This window comes from Notolabrus celidotus, chromosome 6, assembly GCF_009762535.1.
Source record: "Notolabrus celidotus isolate fNotCel1 chromosome 6, fNotCel1.pri, whole genome shotgun sequence".
Classification (NCBI taxonomy): Eukaryota; Metazoa; Chordata; class Actinopteri; order Labriformes; family Labridae; genus Notolabrus; species Notolabrus celidotus.
In genome coordinates this window covers 29,272,187-29,300,022 of record NC_048277.1, presented here as the reverse complement: position 1 = coordinate 29,300,022, position 27,836 = coordinate 29,272,187, and the positions used below count along the sequence as shown (strand labels likewise).

General features: G+C 41.4%; 1 protein-coding gene across 1 annotated transcript in view; it reads right to left on the bottom strand.

Annotated features, from left to right (window-relative positions):
- Positions 1 to 25,614, bottom strand: part of wnt7bb (wingless-type MMTV integration site family, member 7Bb) — a 37,990-nt gene extending 12,376 nt beyond the window's left edge. The window contains exons 1-2 of the mRNA XM_034684695.1: positions 25,320 to 25,614; positions 17,103 to 17,329 (exon numbers count right to left, since the gene is read on the bottom strand). Coding sequence (XP_034540586.1) covers positions 17,103 to 17,329; positions 25,320 to 25,390 — 298 coding nt within the window. The 5' untranslated portion in view covers positions 25,391 to 25,614. The remainder of the gene's footprint in view (positions 1 to 17,102; positions 17,330 to 25,319) is intronic.
- Positions 25,615 to 27,836: the final 2,222 nt, after the last annotated feature.

The window sequence follows — 27,836 nt, the reverse complement described above, 5'->3', positions numbered from 1 at the left end:
TTTAAATACAAATAGTGCAAAGACAACAAATCAAATGTTGAATCTTTATTCAAAATGTATGTACATTTTATGCTACAACAAAGTTTGTAGAGGGACAACAGAGCATGAGACTGAATAGACGTGATCTTCAAGCCCTCAGGCAGCACTGCATTAAAAACAAAATAGACTCTGTAGTAGAAATCACTGCATGGGCTCAAAATCACTTCCGAGGACCATTGTCTTTGAACGCAGTACATCACTGCATTGGCAAGTGCAGGTTAAAACTGCACCATGCAAAGAGGAAACCATATATAAACATGATCCAGAAATGCTGGATCAACTTCTCAGGTCCACGCTTTATTTAAGATGGACTGAGGCGAAGTGGAAAACTGTCCTGTGGTCTGACAAATCAAAATGAGACATTCTTTTTTTTTGGAATTGTGGACGCAATGTCCTCCGCTCTAAAGAGGAGAGGGACCACCATGCTTGTTACCAGCACACAGTTCAAAAACCAGAATTTTTCATAAAACATTGGAATTTTTAAGTTTCAACATTTGATTTGTTGTCTTTGGACTGTTATCGATTCAATATCGGGTTTAAATGACTTGCAAACCATCAGATTATCTATTTAGGAACTTTTTACACAGTGCTCCATCTTTTTTTTTTTTGGAATTGGGGTTATATAAGCATGACTAAAAAGATAAGAGATGAATTGCAGCAGATAAAACAGGACTGGTAAGAAGTAGTTTAGGCTGTACTACTGTCAGCGATCTTTCCATGCAAGAGAAAAACACACACATGCACAAACACACACACACACACCGGCAGAGCCCAGCAGTGCAGATGAATGGCTTCTCTACGCAAGACAAGCCTGTCGGTGAAGCAGTGAAGGGGAAAGCTTTTTAAAGGCCCCCTCATCCCCGGACATGCACTCACATCCCGGGGACAGAGGGAGGAGGATTGGATTGCATAAGAATTACATCTCAACAGCACAACGATACACTGTGGGTTTTAGAGCTTCATATCCATTAAGCATAAGAGCATGCTGTCATGGGGTAAATGGCACCACAGTGAACAAAGGGGAAAGTGTCACCTGCTGGTGGTCAGGAGTCTTTACACTTGTGGTGACAGTAAGTTCTAAACCAGAGAGGAAACTTGTTTTTCTCTTAATAACTCACCTGTCACTTTGCCTTAAATACCAGCCAACAGCATTTGTTGATAAAGTTAACTTTTGAGGCTTTTTGCCTTTATTGATAGGACAGCTGAAGATACACAGGACATGTGGGGGAAGAGAGAGAAAGGGGGGAGACATGCAGCAAAGGGTCCTGGCCAGGAATCGAAACAGCAACTGCTGCATGAGGACTTTAGACTCTGTATTTGGGGTAAACGTTTTATCCACCGGGCTAAATCGGCTCCCCAGAAAACAGCATTTTAAGGTGGAAGGTGAGACGACTAAAGAAGTTACTCTTTCTTTATATGACAATTCACTGACACAAGATCCAGCTGAGATGTTCTCTCTCTACCCTACTGCACTTTCACTCCCAAAACAAGGCAGAAAACCCCCAGACAGTAGTCACTTCATTCAAAAAAGAATTGCAAAACCAAAAACGTGTCGCACAATGTACATGAAATATGTAACATAACCTCCAAAATGTCTCCGATACATGGAGTTAAATAGACATCTGACAGAATTTAAGTTTTTTAACACTCTGTTTGTATAAATTCACGCACACTCCACTGTTTTCCCACACGGCACATCTTGAATGAAGTTATGACACCCAAAATACTGAAAACAAGCTCTAACCAATGCCGTGCTGGCTGGTGCTGGAGCTGTGACTCCAGGGCCCCATGAAAGGGGAAGAAAGTTGGAGGAAAACCCCTCGCTTTGTATACCAATCACTGAACTGACTAATGCGCTCTCTACTACTGTTTTCCGTTCCGCTTTATGTACTGTTGCTATGAACATATGCTCCCGGCAAATTATAGACAAAGTTGTGGTCTGTGAGGTTTGCAGCTTGAGGAATTAGCACAGCCATGTTCCTGTACAATAAAATAATATTGTTTTACCAGAACTAGACTCCACATTCTCAGTGTACTCACATCATGGAGCTTTGGGAAGTGACACGCTTTGGTACAGCAGCTCACTGTAGGGTCCCGAGGTTTGATTCGTATAATAAGGAGGGATTTGAGCAGTAAAGCTAAAACAATTATGAGGGTGTTTAACGTTACTGGTTTTAAATGCGGAGAATCTAAGTAAGCTGCCTCCCAGGCATAGAAAATTGGTCTGACAGAAGCATCTCAAAAGCATCCTTTTTCTCCCCTGATCTCCCCGAGGTGGAGATAAAGCTTTTTGACTGAATACCGAGACTTGCTTAAACAGGCACAAATCCTTCCTCCCACCCTTTCATCCTAATAATGAGACCGAATCAGGACCTCACCTGCTCAGATCTGGAAAACAAGGCCTGTATGTGGTAATCAGCAAGTTCATCTCAGGACAATGTTGAGGATTTTCCTCAATTTCGATCTCATTTGACTTTCTTTCATCTTGAACGGAAACATATTTACTGAGATGCATATCAATCCCACATCATATCATTCAACTTATCATTATCATCATGACTATAATCAGCGAGTCAAATATGCCACTGATGACATGTTTCTGCTCTCATTACAAAAGAAACCTCCAGACCTAACATTTCCATATTCGTTGATATTCACCAAACCTCTCAAACAAAAGCCAACAGTCTCTTCACATCCTCTCCATCCTATGAGTGTCTCTAAACCACTAACTCTCCCTCTCTGTGTGCTCTCACCTACGAGGGCCAGTAGCGGTGTGATTGTTGGCACATGTAAATGTCCAGTGGCGGCCCTGCGTGTAGAGAATACAGTGATCGGCCTGGGATTGTGTGGAACAAAGCGCGCTGTGAGATTACAGTTGATCCTCTCGCATCCTGTTTCCTCCTGCGTCTGGCAGCACCGGCAGACACAGACAGACGCAGATCCCACCGATAACACAGCGTTGATGTGATGGGGGGGAGGGGCGAACATTTGGGGCCTGAGGGCCAGAGCCCAGAACGACCCCGGGGCCACGTCAGCAGACAGACGGTGGGTGGGCAGGAATGAAAATGAGGGAGAGAAATCCCACTTTGACTCATGCACTTCACTTGTGAAAATGTCTTAATATTGTCCTAGTGGGCTGCATGTGTGAATGTCGGAAACTGCTTGCATGAAGTTAGCTGCATGTGCCAGTGCAGCAAGTAATGGACTGAAACATTCACTGCCCAAAAGTGAGCCAAGTAGAAATGATGTTCTTGTTTTGCTACAGTACTTTCTACTCTTTACTGCTTACCTCAGTGGCTAGTATTAGGTTTTCTACCACTGTGTTTGTCTTCAGAAACAACCTTAACATGCTGTAGTGATATATAGGGATGTTCAGAAGCAACCAATTTCATAGTCCTTCATAAGGACATTTTAATTCTGACTAAAAAAGTAGTCTAAAGGTAAAAAAACACGTAGTAAAGAGTCAAATTCAGCTCAATATTTGGAACATGGTGAAGTACGAGATCACAGAGCCTGTGGATTAACTACGTCAAATTGGTTTGCAGAGTTTGGCTAACATTAGCAGAGCTAGCACCACCAGCCTTCAGTCCTCCTTGCAGGTAAACATCCACATGCCTGTGCTAGTTACACATGGCTGTGGTTGACTGGCTATTTGCTGGTTTAACCAAACACAGCCTACATACAACTTTATAACAATTTACTAGATCAACATACTGACCAACCATGTGCTATGAGTTGACATCTGTCATCTGTATTTCATGTGGGTAGTTGAGCATTATGGCTGTAGCCATTAACTGGAGGTATGGCACCAGCCAGCTAATGGTGGTTACGCTACAGCTTAGACCATAGCCTGTGTAAAACACGGACATGGTCATCTATTGGTTTCTGAAGCAGAGTCTTGAAGCCTATATCAGCTTGTGTGGCTTCCGGGGCTTTTACAGCCAGCTTGTTACCCTGGAGAGTCCATAGGATGCGTGTGCCCTGCGTTACGGCTGCGACACGGCTTTGCTCCGTCTGAAGGCTCGCGCCCTGGTCCACAGGACGCGTGTTGGGAGCGTAGTGCCAGCTCAGAGCAGGCAGGATCAGCTGGGTCCAGCATAGAGAGAATCACATACAAACAACAGGTCACAGAGTCTTTCTGTGGTTGAATTTCTGCTCATTTGGACAGTATTCCATTACTTTTGTGCTTTAATCGTCACTGAGTATGCTGCAGAACTGCTCTACTTTGTTCTCCTGTTACCTTCTAACACAGTTATCATCTTAAAGTCCTGTTGTAGTCGACCTGGATCACTGATATGTTGCTGTTTGTAGCTTACATCCATAATCAATGAGTATTTCTGATCTATACGATCTTTAAACGGTCCGGAGTCCGTGTATGATGTTTTATTTTGAGATTGCCGAATGTTGCATGCGATCCTCATGCCTGGCTTCCTGTCCAGGTCGTTCTTTTCTGTGCATATTGACGCGTGCTTGGTGCGTGCTCCGTTGAAGGTAGACTCGAACCGTATCTCTGGCGGAGCGGGGGCATGCTCCCGAGACAGAGCTGAGACGCCCCGCTGCGCGCCCTGTGGACCCTAAAGCATTGACTAGAATGGGAACATATTGCCACACATCCTGTGGACCCGAGGCTTGACTCCTCTGTCTCCTGTAAACGCTACCTAGGCACCATCCTCTTCTAAACCAACAGAGGATTTCAACTTTTGAGTTCACATTTGGTAATAAAATATCCCGCCATGTAGGACATGTGAGAGCATCACTTCCGGAATAAAAGTCAGGACCTAAATGTCCTAAAATGGTCTTGAAAGTCCAAGTCCATTAACCAAATTGTGAGAAATTCATGTGTCAAACAGGCTGGAGAGAACGGAGCGAGAGAAAGTAGAGGACAGGGACCCCGGCCCAGCTCCCGCCACACCCACACAGTCTGAGACAGAGGCAGAGCTGATGAATGAACAAGCGAAGAGGGCCCAGCGATGATAGCACTGTTGCGTAGGACGGGAGGCCCCACCCTAGATACCGACACATGTTGTGGGCAGGGGAAGTGAGGCGAAACATTGGGAGAAAAGGAGTAAGAGATGACCTTTACCGAGCCGTGATGACCACAGCCCACACACTGTAGAACAACAACACATCAGAATCCCCTATCAGATAAAGTTAGAGGAAAGATCCAACACACACACACACACACACACATACACACACACACACGACTGTTCTGTTTTCTCTGGACACACACAGAGGAGGGCAGAGAGGGATTACAGCTACCCACATGGTGATGGGCTGTAAAACAGGCCTTTTATCCACCGTCGTTCCACCATAACACAAAGCATGCATCATTTCCAGGCTGTTATCCAAATGGTATCAAGTACTGGGATTGAATCTGCAGTTTTGCCGGTAGCTCTGCACAACAATGAGACATGTTTAAGTTTTTTACAGAGATAATGGTTAAAACAAATTTGTTGGGTTAACAGAATATAGTGAATCATTACTTATGTTAGTCGATAACCCCAATTTGCCTGTAGAGTTACGACCATCAAGAAATTAATCCCACAAAGGGGAAAATCTTGGCGGCAGTGAGATGATTGATGGTATTTTTGGGGAGTTCACCAGTGTCAAAGTATCCAATTTATCCAACTGTGTGTTCTTGTAAAACCTCAGTTTGAAAAATTACTTTTTGTCTTTCTTTATTAAGCATAAACACTCATAAATAACTGACTAAGCTCATATGTCAAAGAGGTTAATACAGTTTTTACATCAAGAATCTGGCTGTGAATCTCCGTAATGATGATTGCCTTTAAATATTTTGTTGACTTATTTCTTTTCGAAGGTTAAAAAGTCATTGTCTTGAGAATGTAGGTGGCTCCAGTTACATAGCACAGCTGACATATTTGTTTCCGAGGAAAGAATGTTTATCCTGTAGTTGATATTTAACTTAAACGTCTTTTTTTGGGGGGGGGGGCAGCATCACCGCATGATTTAAAAGGAGTCGGTTGAAAAAGTTCAGCTGGTCGAAATTAATATTTCATCTTGCATTTACGTTACGATTGTCAAAATGAGGAAACAAAGCTCAGATGTAACCACATGGTCATTTGAATAGATTTTCTTGTCCGTTCATTATTAGCCTTAGGTTGGACTGTGATGTTGTACTCGCATTCTGTGGGGATATGATTTCACCACAAATGACCATCAACTGATTCCGAGAAGGGACGGGAGCTCAGCCAGTGCATTTATAATCTGCAAGTATTTTGTGATCCTCCGATGAGACGCGTACAGTTTACAAGAGGGGAAATGGTATGTAGCCTTCAATAAGGTAACTGCTCAGGGATATTTGATTGACATCCAAAAAAAAAGATGAAGTCCATCACAAATTTTTCTGATGTAACAATGTAGAGTAAAACTAACAATAGTGACCACAACAATACTCAACAACTGCACAAGACCACACCAGTGCATCATTTATCTGCAACACAGGAATCAAAATACTGAAAGGCTCCAAAACCTTCTATCCTTAACAAATCAACCTGAAAAAAGCTGCATAGAAAATAAATAAAACTCTGAAAAGTTGTATCAACTTAATCCCTTCTGAACTTACTCTAGCACAATGTTCCAACTGTAGACACAAGAACTACACCACTGTGTTATATCTGTCTGTAGTGACCTTCACCCTCCTCTGTGAGGGAGCTTAGCTCCAAGGAGTCCAGCATTTCCAGCTCCCTATCAAGTATGTGTCTGTCTATCCAGCAGAGTGTGTCCAGACTTTTTTTGACTCCTTTTTGGGCTGGGGTCGCCCAACTGAGGTTTTTCCTGGGGTGTTATGAAGTATTTTTGCTCTCACACATGAATGAATAGCATTTTATTCACCCTTTCTCCCCCATAGACACTATTTCCCTGGTGGCCATCTTCTTGTGATGTCATGCTCAGGGTCATTCTTATCGGTCATCCATAAAATAATCATTTTGCTTTGTCAAACTTTTTTCATACTTATGATTTTTAAATATAATTGAAAATGGTTGAATGCTAATGTTAGCTTACTGGCTGTCTGTTATGATTTTTAAAATTAAATCATGGCCCAATTTCTCTTCTGATTGTCACCATCTTGTCTTTGTTGCTGCTTATCAACCAGGGAGCAAAGTAATGACCACAGAGTGTCAGATTATCAAGGTTTATGCGATTTGCAACCTGGAACACAGTTTTAATACATGATAACAATATTTGAGTTTTACACCCTGAGTGTGATGTCAGAAAAAGATAGCCACCGTGAGAGTCTGACATTAAAATATCATACAGTCGGCATATTTGTTCAAAAGCTTTGAACTTTAAAAGCTAAGACAACAAACTTCCAGGATTTTGGGGCGGCACCAAGGGTAGCCAATCAGATTTGAAAGAGGGTCACCCATGACCACCCCTCTGGACACACTGCTGTTCCTATCAATCACCCTGACCGCCACCCAAAGCAGAAAATTGGCTGGAGTGCTCATCCAGAAAGGATGCTACAGGCTTTATATTTTCCAAACTGAGCGACTGACCATGCTGCTGTTTTTGAAGAGCTTGGGAGGGAAAACTGGCCGACAGTTCAGACATCTCATCCCACTTCCCCATCCTGTTATCCTTCTCTCATCCTAAAAGTTTGTCGTGAACCATGCACAGCTTGAGGCCATCACTCAGTGCCTATCTTAGGTTAAAAAAAGGGAGAAAACTGAAGAGAAGGCAAAATGGAGACAGGTTTGATATAGGTCACAGAGCAGTACAGACATTATCCTGCTTCTTTTCCTAAAGAGATTTTTTGTGTCAGTTTAACATGAACAAAACAACGTCTTGCTTAGATTCTACCTAAGCATGTCGATCTGATCATCTTCAAACAAAAGACAAATTCAATCCTTTGTCCTAAAACAATACACAGCTTTATTCCTTCTGCAGCAAAAGGCTTACCTGCTCAAGTGTTGCATGTATTCTTGTGCAATGAGCCAGAGGCAGCATGATTGAACTTTTGTAATATTTCACTGCCAGCACAACAAGAAACCTCTTTCAGATGAAAGCATGAATCAGGACGGTGACAAACTGACTGGAAAGTCAAACAGAAAGTAACCAGAGCAGGCTGTTTCATGACAAGGGGGCCAGTGTTGGGCCTTTGATGCTGAGTGTAGCCGATGAAAGGTGTCCATTTTCAAGCTCCTAATCGCCAACATCAAGTGCAGCGCAATCTGAACAGAGCTGTGAGGTGCTCATAAGCAGGCCTTTTTGGAGAGGGGCATCAATATCACAGGTGGTTAGGCAAAGGAATGTCGGATTGTACTCATGATAAATCTTTCAAATGCTTCATTTAAATATAAGGCATTTTGAAAAATAAAGCGTTTATGAAGTACTTTGAAAAAGAAGCATTTGTCATACTCCAGAAGGCAAGACCTGCTTTTAAAGTGATCATCTCCATTTTGAAATTAATCCTGAGTCTAACACAAAGCCAGAGTAGAGATGCCAAGATTGGGGTTATGTGACATCCATAGTTAAAATCAGTTAAAGCTGAACTCTGAACCTTTTGGAAGGGAGAGTGTTTTTTGGTTTCTGCAGAAGAGGAGGGGGTTACAGTTGTCAAAAAAATGAGAGCATGTATGACATTTTCCTGGTGTTGCTTTTATTTTGGCACACTTAAGGGGAAAGATAACCAGACATTGTTATGTGCGCTTCACAGCTAAAATGAAAATTATACAATACTTTTAAATAAGGGTTCCACATCAGCAGGCAGAACTCTAAGGCTCCTATCATTGAGACTGATTCAAGTCAGAAGTTTTAATATTTAATGTTTTTCTCAGTAGAGTTGTTGAAAATTTTGCGCCAACTAAAAGATGACTAGCCTAGTGTCGCCAGACCCATCAGCCAGCTCATATGTATTTACACTGGATGGTGGATCTGGAACTGCTGTGATTCTAAACGATTTCCCACCAATCTCAGATCTACCGGATCAATCATAGTCCTTTATTTAGAAATGGGGCGGGTTCTACAAGATTCACAGTTTTAAACTGACTGTGTGATGTATTTTTAATTAACCCTCCTGTTATGTTTGTTTCTTTGGGACAGCAATAATGTTCCTGGGTCAACTTGACCCGGGGCATATTTAATGATTCAAGTTTCAGAACCCAAAAAAATCCCAATTTACATTTTTAAAATCTCATTATTACCTCAATTACTTACAATTTAAATCAATATTTAGTGCATTGGTGTTCTTTAATTCTTACAGATCATAGTTTAATGAGGATAATTTACTCTTTTCTTTTTTTAAATTCCTGTTCAAACTTTTTTATGTACATTGGAAAGTGATTGGGGTGAAATATGTAACACAGTTGCAAAACATTTAGTATTTGACATTTTTGGCCCCTTTTAGCCTCTACTTTGACTGCCAGGTCAAATTGACCCACGAACAGTATCTGTGTAATATAAACATGCAGGAGGGGTTGCAAATGTGTGAGATGATTATTTTAATTGTATGTGTTGTTCACGCTAATTCAGCCAAGCAAAAGAAGTTTCATAGTGAAAAAATACTTTGAACATTTTATTTTAGATTTTTTAACTTTAAAATGGGTCAATTTGACCCGCAACATAACAGGAGGGTTAAAAAACCAAAATAAACAGCACTTACAGCGTTCATTTGTAAGAAAGTTGTATTTGCTGTACTGCCGACAGGATTTAGTAACATCTTAATTTGACAACTAGCTCTGCAGAACTGAACTGTCACATGTTGCATTGCTCTGATTGGTTGTAGGTCTCTTTAAACTCTACTGCTTGTCTTTTAAGTTACTTGAAGCCAATTTGCAACATAGAGATGCTCTCATCAGCTCTGCTGGATCTTGCAGGATGTTTCTCCACTTATCCCTGTCAGACACGGTTGAGCCCTGGAGCTCCTCAGGCTGCTCTCACATCTGTGCTAGGAAACTAACGTTTTTGCCACAGTGTCAACAGGCAGAGAGGAAATGTGTTGGAACCCATTTTTGAGGATTAATTTGATAAGACGTGTGTGATCTGGTTGTCCCTTTGTTGTTGAGAATGAATCACTGTTGTACTAGGGATTTAGACCAATCAGAATCAAGTATTTAGTACAGTTGGGCAATAACAGAATATATGGGACGGGAATATGTCATCCTATAATTTAAGATTAGGAGCCACATAAGGCTCTCAACGCATGAGTGGGTGAAAACACTTAAAGTCGGAGGCATGAGATGAGTCTTAACAGAATTAGGCCATGTATTAGGATTGGAGCATTGACCGCGATTACTACGATGCAACCCCCTGCTTCCCTCCTGCCTCACTGATGGATCTGTCTCTAATTTTATTATTACTTCTTAATAGACTGCAACAAGCCACTCAATAACACCCGTTTCTGTTAGCACGGGATAATTCATTCCACATTTTTACAGGCTGGAGGTACCAAGGCATGCCAACACCAGAGCAGGGCAAAGGGGGAGGACTGCTAAATCTGCTTTTGCAAAGGAAACAGAGACACGCTTAAATTGCCAGTTTCAAATCTCACTGCGATTTTATGGCGTTGTTCTCCAATTTGTCAGTTAGAGCGTAACAAGCGAGCCAACACTCTTTGCGAAACAGAGAAACTGTTGAGGGATACAGCTAAAACAAAAATGGGGGTATTTTAATTTTTCCATCAATCCATCCTTCCTCGGGTCTTCTGTTCAACAGAGTGTCAAACAGCGATGACAGTGCCAGCAGAAGCCATCGTCTGAACTGAAGACATTTTCTGTTCACAGTAGAAGTCTAAATTAAATATGAGATGTCCAGCCTGTGAAACAAAATCACTCCTCCTGAATGAAGATATCTCAGGCTTGGTAATGCTCAATAACCCAGCTATTAATGTGTGCTCTCTTGGAAAGCAAATGTAATACCATGGAGCAGCTCCAGAACAGAGAGGCTGCCTCCAAGCTCAGGCAGCACAGAGAGAATGCATTAGACTTGTGGTTGGCTGATCTTTAGTTCTTGAAAAAATGCCGACATCTCCTCCCTGCAGTCCAAAAGTAAGACTGGATCACAGAGCAAGGGGGAAAGGTTTAGTGTTCATAATTTGGGGGATTTGAATAGAAAACTTAAATGGGAGCGGAACGGGAATAGCTTCTCCCCACTACTTGATTATGATGATGTGGGAATTTGCAGATTGGGAGAAGGGATTGGAACATTTGGTTGAAGGGGTGTATTCCATGATTTCATATGCCATGCTAAAGAATTCCATAATACACGCAGACATGGTCAGAAAACATCTTCAATCATGAGACTCTGGAAAACTATCACAACTGTGAATGTTGTGTTCAAGCTGATGGCACTCTGACAATAAGGTGTTAAGAGAAAACGATAAATCGCCCACTTTTCCACAGTGTCTGACTGACGGAGGGAGTTCTGCAGTAGCTGTGGTGTCTGTGGTTTCCCATGATGAACTAGTGAGACACTGCTTTAATGAATGAGCACTGTCAGCTCCCAACCTACAGCACCAGCAGTAAAGATCTTGATCCTATTGACCTCAAATGCAAAAGACAATCACACATGTGCAAGCATTATGCAAGGGACGACCAATAGTGAACCAGTGGTTATGCGAATTGGAATCCTCACAGGGTGAGGAAGACTCTGAAGTGAATTGGAAGAGTCTTGTCTCACCCTGAAGGTTGTTGTCTGAATTGCAGAACAGGTTGTTGCTCCTCTTGTCTCTATCAGAGATGGTTGAGTCCAGCTCTTCAGGCTGTTCTCACATCTGTGCACACATGGCGACTGTCATTATTTTGCAGCTCTCAACACCAGCCTGAGCAGAAAAATATTGCCAGTGTTAGCAGACAGTGAAATGTGCCATAGGTCCTTCTATGCATGTGCTATGAAGTTCAATCAGGTTTTCCCTGGTGACGCTTTTGCTGTTCAGAACTAATGACCATGGTTATGGGTTTTACACATAGACTGTATAAAATATGGATGTAGTATCCGTGACGTCACCCATCTGTTTCTGAAGCGATGTTTTAAGGCCAATCGTCGGTGGCAGCCATATTGCTGCTGTTGAGCGATTGTGACGTAAAGAGGCGGGCTTTGAGCCTCCCAGCCAACAGCTACAGTGTTCCTGCCTGCCAATCAAATCAGCTGTGCCTCTCATTGGAACCTCGTAATCTCAATATCTTTGAAATTGCCGCCTTAGAAAAAAAATTGCCCCCCATTTAGTGTGTGCCGATCGAGAAATTAAGTATCCAGAGTACACTCGTTTTTTCTACAAGGCTGTAAACATGTTTATTTCTGCTGTAAAGATCGTCTTTTTTGAATTGGTGTGTATGTGGTTTTCAGTACTTAGACCAGAGGTTGCCACTTGGTTTTACACTAATCAGAATCAAGTATTTAACACAGACTTGTGATAAGCCAGGTAATAACTGGAATTTGGGAAGCTTTGAGTGAGAAGTATGACTAAAGGCTGTCACAGTCTGACATCATCTTTGTCAAAGACAATGGTGGTCATACGCAAATATGAAGCATGCAGGGCATTTAAAACAGACTCAAAGGTCACGGCTGAAGGAAGTGGAAGTGCAAATGCTGCTACAAGAAGGCTGGTATCTAATGGGCTGCCTTCATATAGCACTTTCTCGAGTCTTAAAAGCATTTTACATTACATGTCTCAATCACCCATTCACACAATATTCATACATCCCATTCACACACTGGAGGTGGGGCGTCTTGACACACTGGCATATGGACAGTAGGACCTGAGCTTGAACCCACAACCCTCCATTTGAGAGACAACTGACAGTTAACAGTGTAACCAGTTTATGACAGGTCCCTTTGAGATGCTGGGAACAGACCCGGAATAAAATAAACAGAGCACATCACCAGACAAGTCCAGCACAAGCAGTCACCAGTTTCAAAGAAGTCCCTGTTTTAACCATTTAACACCCATACTGTAACTGTCTACATGTAGACATGTCATGGTAAATGATTATAGTCAACATTTCAGGTGCTTTCCCCTTCCCAAATGAAATGCACAAGAGCATTAATAGTATTTGTTTATTGCTCCAGCACCAATATTATCCGTACTGATGATGGCTACAACACCAAAAATAAAGACATTTGTTCCATCTCACAGATTTTCACATTTGAACTAGTTATAAAAACAAGCTTACTTGTAACTTTGAAGTAACTTTGAAGTTTCTACATCTGTGTGCTCTTCCTCCAAAGTCGTAATCAATCGTTAAATGAGTTATCCATTTGAGATGAAATGCAGCTCAAAGGAGATTTATCAGTTTGCTGAAAGTGTCCAGATTTCCAGTCCAGAACGAGCATGTGCGTAGTGGTGAGAAGGTTTCTCAGTTCACTTCAATTCAACAGTACAACTTTATTTTCTGTGCAACTCCTTGTTCCAGCCTGCGAGTGAATTTATCGTTCATCTTTGAACAGTTGGCTTGTTTTAAACCACAGTTTATCAATAACACATTTATGACCCTGATACATATATCTGAAAGGGTGTGTTCCTGGTTCAAACCATCCCTCGCCAGTGAATTAATTGATAGAAAGAACTTGTATTGTACTCGCAGTTTTTTTGGGGGGGACTCTGAAACAACCGTTTTGTATTTCCATGAAGCTCAGTGCAATCACAAAACCAGTGCACAAGTTTCTGTTTAGACAGTTTACCAAGTAAGCAGACAAAGAACCGCTGTGTGCAGCCAGAGTTCCACAAAACATGCCAGCGCTGTCAAAAGTCACAGATGATGCGACATTTTCTCCCGGAGAAATAAATCTATTGACTTGAAGAAGGCAGGAAGTAACTGATGTCCATGCATGAATTTTTAATGCAGGAATTTGATCATTCTTGTAGATTTTACAAACCAATCAAGGACGAGATTAAAGGTTAGAAATGACAAGAGCGATGAGGCTTAAAAAGTTACAAGGACGAGCTTCATATGCATCTGCATATGGTGCAAATTTAGCTTGCTCTGTACTCCACCATACCCTCTTGTGTGATTTAAATATGGCAAACGATTGGCAGATTTGTGGTCATGATCACATGGAGCAAATATAAGATTTAGAGCAAAAAAAAGGGAAGTCATTATTCGCTGATTATTTTCTTTATACATCAAAAAACCCAAATCAATGATGTCTTGTGATACTCGTCATGGGAAATGAGCAAAATCAAGTTTTGAGGAAGGAAGGAAGGAAGACGTCATCATTGGAATACTTTACGAGAGGGCCACCAAGTCCCATCATTATTGGACAATCAAGGCATGCCATATAGTCATCGTTCTCTAACCAGAACTGGTCACCAGCAGTCATGTGCTCAGTGTGGGCACAGTAAGCGTTCATTAGAACAGATCCACTATGGAAACCAAACACAAGGAGGTTCACAGATATTGGTAAGGCCTAAATCACTTTGCATGTACATTAAATGGACAAAGATGAGCTTGCAAACCTCCAGTAGAGTTCTTTGTACTTGCTGTTTGATTCATTCTGCTGTGTATTTTGAGTAGACGGTATAATATGTATAACCATTAGCATCAGGTTTTCAAAAATAGAACAGACACACAGATGCTTTTGATGAACAATTTCATCTCTTAATCTCTGTGTCATTCAGAAGGGCATAGAGGAGCAGACTGGAAAGAAAAGAAGTAAAGAGCATGCTGAATTTTGAGAAAAACAACTTGAGCTCCATTACAAAAAGAAAGCGCCACATTCACAACAAAGAGAAAAAAGCTTGTGGAGAGGGAGCTGGAGCTAATTCGGCTACTCCTTAAGAGGGGTGATTGTTAACAGAGCCACTGGATTAAATGCACAGCCTGACCGCAACGTAATGGCAACAAAGCATCTTCTAAATGAAAGGAAATACATAAAAGTCCCCGTAAAACAAAAGCGATGCAAATGAGGTTTGTGGGATGCCAAGTCTGTTGAACAAAAGCATCGTAAATGTAAATGTTTGTCTGCTTTTCTGCATGTATGTGCTCACACAGAGGAGACAGCCAGCCATGGACACAACCAATGTCGCCCTATTAACAACATATGCGTCCCTTATTTTGGTTTACATCATTTTCTGCAGTGACACCATTATGCTTTTCCATTAACCAATAATGCTAATGGGCTCACTGCAGAACATTTATCAGCAGGAACCAGAACATTCTGGAGAAACACAACAATATTGATAGAAAAGAGTACAACTAAGACAGGCTGGACTCAGCAGTATATGAAGTTCTCTTGATCAATGCCAACAAAAATAGTTCTACAATAGAGAGTCAAAGGGACTGTTGCTGGTTTGAGTTTTGACTGTGTGATGTGTGCAGCTTGGGTTTGGCTTGTGAAGAGCCGTATTTCATGGGGCTCAGAGGGCCGGGTGCTGGTACCACATCTTTAAACCCCTCCTTGTGCTGTTACTGAAAACTAAGACAATAGCATGGCTCCAAACACGCGTTACGTAACCGCTGTTCCCTCTTCGCTAGGAAATTCACTGGTATTATCATTGTCAACTTCATCATTATAACCCAACGACAACCAAAAACATCCTCTGTTTTGCATCGCACAAACACACAGAATCCACATTTTCTGGCTTCAATTACATTTAAAGATCGACTGGGACAGAACACACACGCTAGTCCAGATCTATTACTGACGGTATTAATGTTCTTAATCAACAACAGTGTTTTAGTTTTTCACCTCATGAACCTTGCCATTCCCTTTAAAAAATATATGACCTTCATGTACAAAAACGTCCGAAGTGTCAAGACCCTATCTAATCCAAGATGCCATTTTAAAGCTACAGCTAGTAATGTACAATCCTGAGCATCACTTTACACACATTTTATTCAGCCTGAGATTCAAACAGGGAAACAGCAGATTTTGGGCTCAGTTCCTTGTTCCTGACAATAGTTAACAAAGGCCTGATGACGACGATCAGGGCAGCACTGATTTGACATCATACATATTAAACAAGTTCAATATTTACCATCTGATTTCCTGTTGTGTGGGAGAACCCCAAAGAATACACTCATTGAACAATCACGCTGTTTGGAACAATAGGCAATCAGGAAGCAAGCTGTCTGAAGAAGGAAGTACAACAAACCCAGCCACAGCAACAAAAGTAAACGTGAAGCATGAAGTTAGAGGGATGTCAGAGACGGAGGACCAATTTGTTGATTTGTGACAACAGCTCAGTGTGTCCTGTTAAACATACCGCAATGGACCAGACGAGAAGAGGAGTTCAACAGAAATCGCTACACACTATACGTACACCAGGTCGCTAAGAAGCTAGCAATGTCTGGCTTGGACACCATTCCATCATCCGCCATGTGTGTTTACTCTAAAGTCACGTTTGACTGTGAGAGATTTCAGAGTCAGGACTCTGGGTGTTAGTGATTGGATCCATTAGCTGTGCTCGTTGCACTCATCACACTATAAATTCAACAGTGTTAAACCTGTTATTATTTATTGAGGGGTTTTCACATTCTCAACATCTGTTTCTTGTTTCTTGGAATTCTCTGGGAACATTTTTTATCAAAAATCAGAATTTTCTGCATGTTTATGGACTTTTTTGTATTGTTAACTTTTTTTCTCTGATTTGTCTGAGAATTTGCACCAAAGTTAAATATCAATCAATGACAGGTTGTGCATCAAAATATATTTCTGGCCTCATGATTTCCATTTTTTAAAGTTCTGTAGTTTATTTAGAGCTTTTTCTAAATCAAGCTCAATTTAATAGAATTATTTTAACCTAAGTAACACAAAGAGGCCGAATGTTTGCTCTTCATTGGTCTAAGAGTTTGCACAAAGCTCTGCTATACAACCTGCATATACAAAGAGACGTGCTGGATTGAACATGTTTACTAGAACTCAAAGCATCTAACCTCATATAAACACCTGTACGTAAGCCTGATTTGGATCCTTGTAAAAACCCTCTAATATGTCATAACATGTGCTAATAAAAGAAGTTATTATAGTCAGGACTGGCATCACTTTTAAAAGATACCCTCACAGTTCAGCCACACAGGTGCACTCGTACAGAACACATGCAAAAAACACACGTAAGTGCGGACTGTGGTCTCCCCATTTGTGGTAGAACCCAGACTGACCTACTCGCAGCTCCTGACCGAAGACTGTCCTCTCTCCCAGCGCCGAACAGTTCCAGCGTCCGTATCGGAACTGGTATTGACACTCATTGATGCCCATCTGAGCGCCTTCGCCCACAACAATGATGGCGTCTGGGCGGCTCTGGCAGATGGCCCGCTGGCGAGGTGCCAGCCCGGGAATCTTGTTACAGATGATATTGGCACCCAGAGCCACCACAGAGGACAGGGCCCTGCAGACGAAAGACAAACACATCAATCGACATATGCATGCAAACAACACACGGGTGTGCATGGCTGCACACAGACAAACACACAAACAGACTTATATCCTCCGCAGGATGGTCAGACTGAGTCACTTATGTGAGACTTTCCAGAACAGGATTCAGTTCAGTGATTGATGCATGTTCTGTTCTGAAGTGAAAGCTGCTCTGCACTTAAGATTTACTGTTGGACGGATTAGGGGTGAATCAAAAATATTAACACTTAATGCTTCGCCTGTAAGACAGGAGGAAAATCTGACACAGTTTTCAATATGTAATGATGTCGTTGAACTTCCAGTTCCTGTCTTTCTGCTGTTCAGCCTGTTTTACACAGTACCTGTGTTTGTAACAAGTTCTTTCAAGCCGGCGATACGCTGTGCACACTGAGGCTGATTTTGTCTTGATTTTTAAGTTGCATGACTGATTTTGCAGTCAGGTTGAATTTCAGCCTGATTTCGTGTTCTTTACTGTGCAGTGTACCGGGGGACAAGAGGGCTGATCATAGCCTAATGAGCTGCTCCCAACCAGTTGCATGAATTTCTTGCACGTTTCTGGCATTCTGGTCAACTAAGTGAGTAATGGAGTCAGTGAAAGCAGGTCTACATGCCGATTTCTTCTTTTCGTTTTGCACCTACGCAAATGGTAAACAAAACTGTGAAAGCACCGTGGCAACATTTGATGTTGACATTTGTAATACACATAAGGCCAAGTTATTCACTGTAATTGTCATTATCAATGTTTTCATCACTCTTTTTCTTATTTAGTGTAGTTTTATCTCTTTCAAACCCCGCAGACCCAAACAGCTGATTAGCGTACAGAGGAATACGTTGGTGCAGCGGCCGTAAATGGTGCAAAAACTGATGGCAGAGTACATCGCTGAGAATTTTCTATATTGATTTTACCAATAAACCAATATTAGTGTTTGAGTCAGAGTTTCTTAAAATCAGTTGAAGTACGTGGTAGTGTTGAACCCTTCTGCAGCAGTTGATAGCCTTGCTTGTGTTCTGGTTCACCAATGCTTTCTCAACAAATGGACTGAGCTGACTGTGATGTTCTTATTACTGACAAGTACCTCGTACAACCCTACTTAAAAAAACTAACTCTTTAAGATTTCAAAAGTAGGAGTTCTGCTGTATTAACAGTTTCCTGTTTTCTCTATTTTTTCATTTTTTACTATCTTGCATCAAAAAGAGTGACACATATCTTTATTAAATAATGTAAACCCGGGCGCTGGTGGCCTAGCTTTTTAAGCACCCCACATACAGAGGCTATAGTCCTCGTTGCAGGGGTCGCCGGCTCTATTCCTGGCCAGTCGACCATTTCCTGCATGTCTTCCCCCACTCTCTACTCTCCATATTTCCTGTCTCTCTTCAGCTGTCCTTTACAATAAAGGCAAAAAGGACAAAAATACAACTTTAAATAATGTAAACCCCCATTGCACATACATGTTGAGATTACAGCTAATTAATTTATTCTGCTTTATTGTATTTGACAAATCAAACATAAAGAATATAGGGAAAACTGCTAAAAACAACCCCAGAGAAAAAAAAGGTGCTAATATGACACCTTACAATCCTTTGCACATTGGTTTGGTTGAGTGAGTTCGAGGAATGAAAAGTGTTTTTTGTGTTACTTGATTAAAGTTGTCAGACCTGACTCATGCGCTCACACAGAAAATACACTTGCTCAGTATTCTGAGATATAAATGCAGGGTTCACTGTGTAACCAAATGTCACACGAAATATTATTCCGTATAATTTGCGTAACTGTGTTTATAGTTATTCAGGGTGTAAAGTGCTGCCTGTAAAAGTCATGAGGGACTACTTTTTTCAAACCACATCCTAAGATTGGTTTGCATGGAAAATATGCACGTTTTCCAACACTGCTCACTTTAATTTGTATGGCATTAACATGCTGCAGAGTCAATGACACACTTCTACCTCGGTTCCTCTCAGGGAGGCTTCATCATATCTGATCACTCCATGTGATTTTATCAAAATAAATGTTAAAGATGGCTTTGCAACCACAGAGAAAGCCAAAACAGATCACAGCTAAACAAAGCGCTAAGTTTCTCCATGACTCTGTTTATAGGGCCTGGAAACCATGTAGATACATACTTTTCAAACATGTCAGGGAAGGGGAGCCAGAAATGAGCGCTGGCTTTGAAGTATGACGTCGACCTCCAAAGGCTTCACCACAAACGGGGCAAACTAACGACGGCAAGTTTTGTGTTCGAGGAAAAGTGATGGCAGAATAAAGAGGAAAAGGAAGAGAGAGACACAGAGGATGAGAAACTGAAACAATGATTTCTGTGGAATGTACATCGCTGTGATTTTCGAAGAAGACCCCAGACTAAGAACAAAGATGTGAACTTTGATTACAAATGGCTCTCAGAAAACCATGTTCTCCTTTTTTTCAGGGAGTCTTTTAACTTCCTCAAAGACAGAAGAACAAATCTCAGTTTCAAATAAACAAGTTCAAATAAATCCTAACGTCAGCCAGTCCAGTATCTGTCAGCAGACGGAGGACCGCACACATTCTCCTGATGTTCCCAGTGCAGTCAGGGGAACATACTACAGTAAAAGTGCCATTGTTCATATGTGAATTAGAAGCACTGCTTTCAAAACTCCTTCACAAGCTTGCAGAAATAAGACTCTTTTTGCAGGAAACATGAACCTGCAAATGCATTTTTGAAAGACTGAAGAACCATAAACTGAGACAGAGAACCTTTTAGTGCATCACTTCTCAGTCAACTCCCAAAATATGAAACAACAGAAAAAGAAGACCCGGAATGCATCAGGTGCATTCAGTGTCTGCAATAAACACTCTGGTCTGCTGCTGCTCTGAGACCCTCTTTGCTCTCTCTGCTGTTAAACAAGCTTGAACTCCTCTGACCCTCTGTGACCCTCTGCTGTATATGCGGTTGTTCATGGCAACAATGACATGAAGTCTGTACCAACAAAAAGGTCAGGCTCATTAAGACGAGTAATGTGCAACTGGAGACAAATTCAGTCTTGCACAATGCATGAAAAAGAGGGGAGCAAAACTGGTTTGTGTGTTTAGATCCAAAGGCAATAAAATGCATTTGAGTTATTTATATCTCTGATGTTTCAGTGCGACGCTTTAGAGTGAACACACCCGCACAATGATGTTTTCAAGTTAAACAAACAGGCTTCCTCTCCTGGCACTTTCTCATGTCATCCACCTGCTTATTAATGGAAACACAGTCTGCTGTGAGCAACGCAAACCTTAGACAACGGCAAACAGAGAATTCCACAGCTAAGCTTTTAAATCCCTGAAATCATCAAAGTGCACAAATGCGATTCTGTTTGCTTAGCATGTGCCGTGTATGTGTGTAGGTTTGTGTGTGTGTGTGTGTGTGGCTGCAGCTTGGGGGCACATCACCCACAGTCACAGATTGAGGATCAGATAGAACGGCACAGAAAATCTAACAGCACTTTAAAATGTAGCAAAATGTCTTATAGATGCTGCAGTTTCCAGATATTATTAAAAGTTCATGCATGAAAAACAAGTAGGATTCATGAATGACATATCACAGTAATAAATGGAGGTTTAAAATGATGCAAAGTGTGCAGTGTTTGATTGGCCTCTGATGCCATTCTGTGATAACACAGCTGTGAGACAGGTGGAGGAGGGTCCAAGCAACAGGTGGCATGACGTTTTGCAGAGACACCTTGAGTACATGTCCTCAAATGTTAGTGAATAATTGAATATAAAGGATAATTGTGTGTTGCATTGATAAAATAAATGAATTTGAGAATTTGGGGGAAATGTCACTAAAAAATATAAATTAGCCTAGACTCTATCTCATGGTATTTTGGGCCTTAAAAGAGAGCGTAGTGTGTTACAGCATAGTGTGCTGACAGCCACCTACTCCATCACATGGAACACTTTGAACCTAACTGACACACCATTAAGCTCCCAGGCATGCATCTCTCACCAAGGAATGCACTCACAAAAATGTCTGAGACACAACTTAACTTAGTCAAGTGGATAAACGCGCCTCTTTTTCCAAGAGCAGGAAATTAAGTTATTGAAGCGCTGAATATGATTTTCCTCTTTGTCGCACATTTACAAAAAACAAGAACTTTAGATGAGCAGTGGAGATGTCATGCTCATAACAAGATTCTTTTTTAGACTTCTCCTGCACTCGTACAAGCGAGCAATGTGATATCAACAACAGAGTGAAGCTGGTCAGATTATTGCCTTTGGAGCATTAAGTGTGAAATGATTTAATAATAGAGTTTGAGCTTTGCAATAGCCTAAAGTCTCTCCATGGTCAGATCCTTTTGCTGACGGCTCACTTGCCACCCACAGCTCCACAAACGTTACAGTCTAACATCCAAAACATCAGTCCTGCTAGCTTTAAGGCGTTGTTGCATTATTTCCACATCTAGATGTGCTCCATGAAACGTATGTTGTGGTTAATGCTGAACAGAAAACATACTTAAATAATCCAAACAAACAATGGTATGTTTTAATCTGCACGCCATCACTATACTTAGCTGTGTAGGCCACTTTTAACAGAAAACCAAAAACCACATCTATTTCAGCATCAGGTTTGGGGTCTCCGGGCAGCAGAGGAAGGAGCGAGGCAGCATGGCTGAGTAATTATTTTGGAAGCTTTCAGAAAGCCAGTGTTCTCCTGCAAGAGCAATTCTCGTTTGATTTCTAAGCCGCAGCGCATTAGAGCGTCAATCACGTGCATGTTGCTGGCAGATATTTAAAGATGTGGGTTCAAATGATAACATCGAAATACTAAGAATGAACCAAGGATGAGGTAATGCGCAGAGATGATCTTTCACACGCTCTGACAGGTTAACGGTGCTTGCATGCGTAAAAAGTGCCCAGATTAGAGTGTTAAATTCTTCTCTCAGGAGTCTCAGCATCCGATTGTCTTGAACATCTCTGCCACTCTGTGGCCAAAATGAATCTCTGTAGCTGATACTTCAGTATTTTCTACCAAAAATGTGCAACACGCTAAATACAAACCATCACTAGGACATCCTCATCAGCACATTACCGAGCTCAGGTTTTCACCTAATGAATTAACTCCCTCGTGGATTATTTCCCGGCTTGATTTCCACTGATGCGGAGTTTTACGCCTGTGTGACATGGAGGAGTTTTTAGAAAAATGATCCAAGAATTTAATCACATTTAAAGCGTTAGTTTTACGCTCTTTTCGCTCTGACTGCTCCCTCTCTGATAAGCAACCATAACTTTACATCTCTGCCTAATCTGTGGAAGCGTCAAAATGATGAAACTGTCTCATAACCTGTGTTTAATGATGAGGAAAAGAGGTTTAAAGCTCGTTGTCCGGTAAGGAAAGCTGCACGGAACCAAAACCAAACCCGTGCGTCTTTGTGCTGCAGAGGATAAGCGCGCGCGCTCTCTGAAGTTAATTAAGGACCCCGTTAATTGGCTCAAACTTACAGGTAGCTGCCACTCGTCAGGATGAGGAAGATCTGCGGGTAATAGACTGACAGCAGTACACTGCGCGACGAGAAGATGATCATGATGACATTGAGCAAATGGCCACGATCGACGGCGCGGACAGGATGAAAAAAACTCCTTAATTCCTGGTTTTAAGTCCCTTTTCCGCACAAAATGAAGAAGATGTGCTGTGCGTCTCCTCGTCTCTACGCAGCTCCAAGCTCCCAGGGCCGTGTGTGCGCTGAGATTGGCTCTGACATCTCTGAGCGGCGGAGGCTGTTACACAGTACTGTGGGCTCCCGAGCCGGAATGATGATGGTTTTAGGGATTTCGCATGGCAGAAAAGTGCCTCTCTCCACTCTCATGAGAGTCGTGCCTGCCATTGGGCAGCGAGAGACACTGCTATCCGCCCACTTTGCCACAGTGGGACAATAGGGTGACACCGATCTGATCCCCGTTGGACGTGCAGGAGGTTTTCATTCATTATCACCCACCCAGCCCCTCTTCCACCACCACCACCACCACTCTGCACCACCATCCCTCCAGCCAAAAATAAACAAACAGGGACGCTGGCTGCTCGAGCCTCACACCATCATCACACTTCCATCCATGTGTAAAAAATCAGCACATTTCTCTGGGAGGATGCGTCATTCTGGATCAACAAGTTGGTGTCAGATTTACGCACAAAAGCCTTCATATTGAGACGGATAGGGCTCTCATAATATCTCTGTGCTTGTGTCAATCTGAGAGTAAACTTAATGTATAATTATGATGATTATTCCTGGAGATAATCCTGTCAAAATCTTGGGATCTTTAAAATATTATGTTCTCTGGAAACAAGTTTCCCTATAATATTTCCTATGAGACATAAAGTATGTTTGTGGTATTCATATATGAGTTTCAGTGGCCTTATTATTTCCTGTGGTCGCCCTATAATATTCCTATAGGCGTCTATAATGTTTCTGCTCTGTCTGCCTGTCTGCTGATACAATCTCACAGCAATCATCCTGTAATACCCAAATATTCATTTCGATACCCTGATGTTACACTGGATAATAATCTCCTCTGATGGAGGGATTGCCAAAAGGTGAAGGTGGAAAAAAATCGTTCCTTGTTGCCCGGCATGTGAGCAGGGAAATCAAATACTTTGGGAGATTTTTGTCGCAGGGCTTGAGTGAGTGGATAAGCTTTTATCGCCTCAGCATCGTGACCCTCACTCAACACCTGCAGGCTGCAGTCTGGGTAAATGAAGAGGGTACCATGAAAGATGAAGAGCACAGTCAAAGGATGGGAGGAATAAGCTAACTGCTCGCGCTCAGTAAACACAAGAGCTGGGTGACTTTCACCCCCATACTGGAGCTGCTGTCATGTGATATGAGCATCTGTCAGTTCCACGCTTCACTCCACATGAGGTCCTTAGAGGGAGGGCTCACACTTTGATTTCTGTGGCTCTTTGTGGCTTTATGGATTTTTTTTTTTTAAAGTACTATAAAATCAGCTCAAGAGCTTCAAGTTTCATTTGTGTTCCTATACTTTTAAAAGAAGCTTGTAGAGTAGATGGTTTTTTGTTGTTGAAAGGCTTTAAATATTTCAGATAATACATTTCTACATCATTCAGAAATAGTCACATTGATGCACAAGTAGTTTGCATAGAAGATTATTTGTAACATTTGTAATTAAAACTTAATTGCAAAGGAAAACAATTGAGTTCTCTGCCTCTTCTTCATAGTTGTATGTTTACCTGCTAAACATTAAGCCTCTTAGGCTTGTTACCAGTTTAAATTATAGTTTATGTATTTGTTTTTTGGATGATTAGAATCTACATTAGAGCTGCATTCTTTTTTTGTACTGGAGAAAATCTGTGCATGATCTGTTTGTGAATGCACAAAAGACAAACTATAAAAATGATAAAAGTATCATAGATTTTGGTTTGTCTGAATTTGTCCTTCCTGAAACGATCATGCGTAAGAGGCACTGCTTTCTAGAGCACCACAGACTACACTGAGGTCCTTGATTGTGTGTATGCATCAAGGTGAGCTATTGCAAAACAGGTAAAAACTCTGTCTGCGGCGATGGAATGTGGAAATGCAACTCAGTCTGCCGCTATTAAGGAAGGTATGCAGGGCTGAGCTGGATCTGCAGCACAGACAGCGGCTCAAATTATCTTGCGCCACAAAGGAGCAGGAGTCTCTTGAGGTGAACTGAAACGTCCTCTGTCAGCGAACACGAATCGATTATGTTGTGTGTTGGCATGAGAGCTGATCTGCTGCTTTTACGCACCGCGCGTTCCCGGGTGCAGGAGTTCAGGATGTAATAAATAGTACACTTTTTCTTAAATACACCTGTTGATAACTGCTTTTTAACATCATGCTTATGTCTGAGGTCAGTTGGCTGAAAGTGTTCTCCTGGAAAGAGTTAAATAACCAAAGTATCGAAGTAAGACATCCAGGTGTGCGCATGTGAAGTAAACAGTGCACGCAGGTAAACACAGGTAATGAAAACTCACCCAAGCCTGAGGTAAATGATGCCAAAACACAGCAACACGTAGAGACTCCGCTTTCGGAGGGGTTTGTGCATGATCGTTCCCACTTTGTCCAGAGGCCATGCACTGTAACATAAAGTGGTCACGCGTTCCGTTCACATTGGCAGCTTTCCTAACCCTTCCAGATGCACGTAGAGCGCCTGTTTTCCGCGACATGGGGCTGAAACGCGTTTGAAATCTTCGACCGTGTGAAATCCATGGTCCAGCCGCACAGGTGAGATGCTGATGACGAGCTGAAAGGTGTATTAGGAGTCCAAAATGAAACTTGAGAGAGGGTCGGACTTGGAAGGTGAATGAGTTCTTGGAGGAAGTGCCTCCTATTCGTCCTTACTTTCACGATGGAGCCTAATTAACATTCCCATTCGCTGCGCCTTGCAGGTAGAAAAAGTTGCACTGTAGTGACCTGCCAACCCTGTTTTGTTCAAAGCTTTTGCGTAACACAGTTTCTATTATCTAAAGGCATCTTAAACTCAGTCCGTGTTACTAACTTTAAGCAGCCAGGTGCTCTAATACAGGTAACAAAGGGGCTCAACGCCTCCTCCTCCTCCAGCATGGATCTGCAGGGAATGGGACGGGCTTCAAGTCAGAGCTCAACACGTGTAGTTGTTGTACAGAAAACTAAAATGAACCAAGTGAAATGGCCTTTTATAGGCCTGCAGCCCGGGCTAGACTGGTTCCTGTCGCTTGCAACACTGGGCATTGCCCCACCAGTGATGTGCTTCACCACAACAGTAAGCCCCATAAAGCCAAACAGACGAGGAATGGCTTTCCAGCTGCATGGATAAAAATTACCATTGCATGACTAATAATGACTAATAATACTGAACTGGCGTCATGATAAATATCTGTCAGTGGGATTCTGTCAGTCACTTTGATTTACAGTGCGATGCATGAACAAAACAACATAAACAAAGCATTAATATTCCCATTACTTAGGCTTGAGTCAGAGAGATGTGAATTTTGTGCAGATGTTGAGAATACAGAGTCAACTCCTTTGGGTGCCATTATTTGACTGAGAAGACTCCCTCTGGTGGCAACATGCAGAGACAGTCCTCCTCACTGCAGGAGGATCACAGGCCTTTCATAATCCTCAGTGAAACAGAGCAGAGCAGTTTGAAGATTACATCTGAACGGAGATAACGATGCATTAATGAGGGTTATTATGATATTAGATTAATAGGATGCTGCATAAGAAGATATCACAATGGAATAAAGGGGATTTTCCTTCCAGACACTATCAATTAAATCCAACCACCTGGTATGTTGTAATGTGCAGTAGATCAGTGCAATGGCTGAAGCATTTCCTGAGATGTTACTTTGGTTGATAAATAGCAGTGATAGGGAGTTCTAAACTTCATATGATGAAAGTATTTAACAGCATTTCCCTGTCAGTCGTGGGCCCTTAGGATCATCCTCCCCCATACGTCGCCCCTGGGCATAGTGAGAATAATATTAAATCTCCTCTTTGGGTACTTTTTGTGCAGTGAACTTTGTTTCACTACTTTCAGTTTTAGGCTAAACAAAAAAAAGACAGGTGGATGTTGAATATTTTTTACTCTTTCCTGTGTCAGTGTGTTAAGGTCTCTGGTGAATCAAGGCGACTGGATTCTCAACACACCTGTGAAACCACCTGGATTTAGTTTTAAATCCTGACTTGTTAAGATATGTATTGGATGTTGAATTTCCAAAGCTTTTGAGTGCTTGAATGATATCTTAGAAGTTAGGTTGGCTGATAATTTATACAGTGTGGTGAAAATAATATTTCCTGCACTTATGGAGTCAAAGTATTTATTTTTTGGAGTAAATATTGACTTGTGAACAAGTTTTGAGATCTTTTTAACCAAGTGGCATATTTTTTTTTGGAATATTACTTTTTTGTTTTTTTTGTATTGTATTTGTTATTTATTTAGAATATAATTTCAAACGATTTTTTCACAGTAGCTTCATTAAACCAGACTAGATTTCTTCCTTGGGTAGCATTTTTGTAACCAAACTCCTTCGGGTGTGAATAATACGATACAATAAATAATAATAATAATAATAATAATAATAATAATAATAATAATAATAATAACAATAATAATAATAATAAACTTTATTTATATAGCACTTTTCTTAACATGGTTACAAAGTGCTTCACAACAAAAAAGCAGAGAATTAAAAAAGCATAAAAAATTGTGCAAACAGGGGGAAGAAAAAAAACAGAAGCAAAAGAAGACATCTGAATGCAGAGCAAATTCAAGAATTATGATAAAACACTTTATGATATGACACGACGCGACACACTACGATGCGATACAATACAATACAATATGATAAGATAAAGTACTATACCAAACAATAGGATGCAAAATGATATGATACGATACTATGTGATTCAATACAATACAACACGACTAGGTTCGATGCGATTAAATATATCATAATAGGATGTAATACGCCCTGCTATGACACAATACGATACGATATACAGTACCTGTT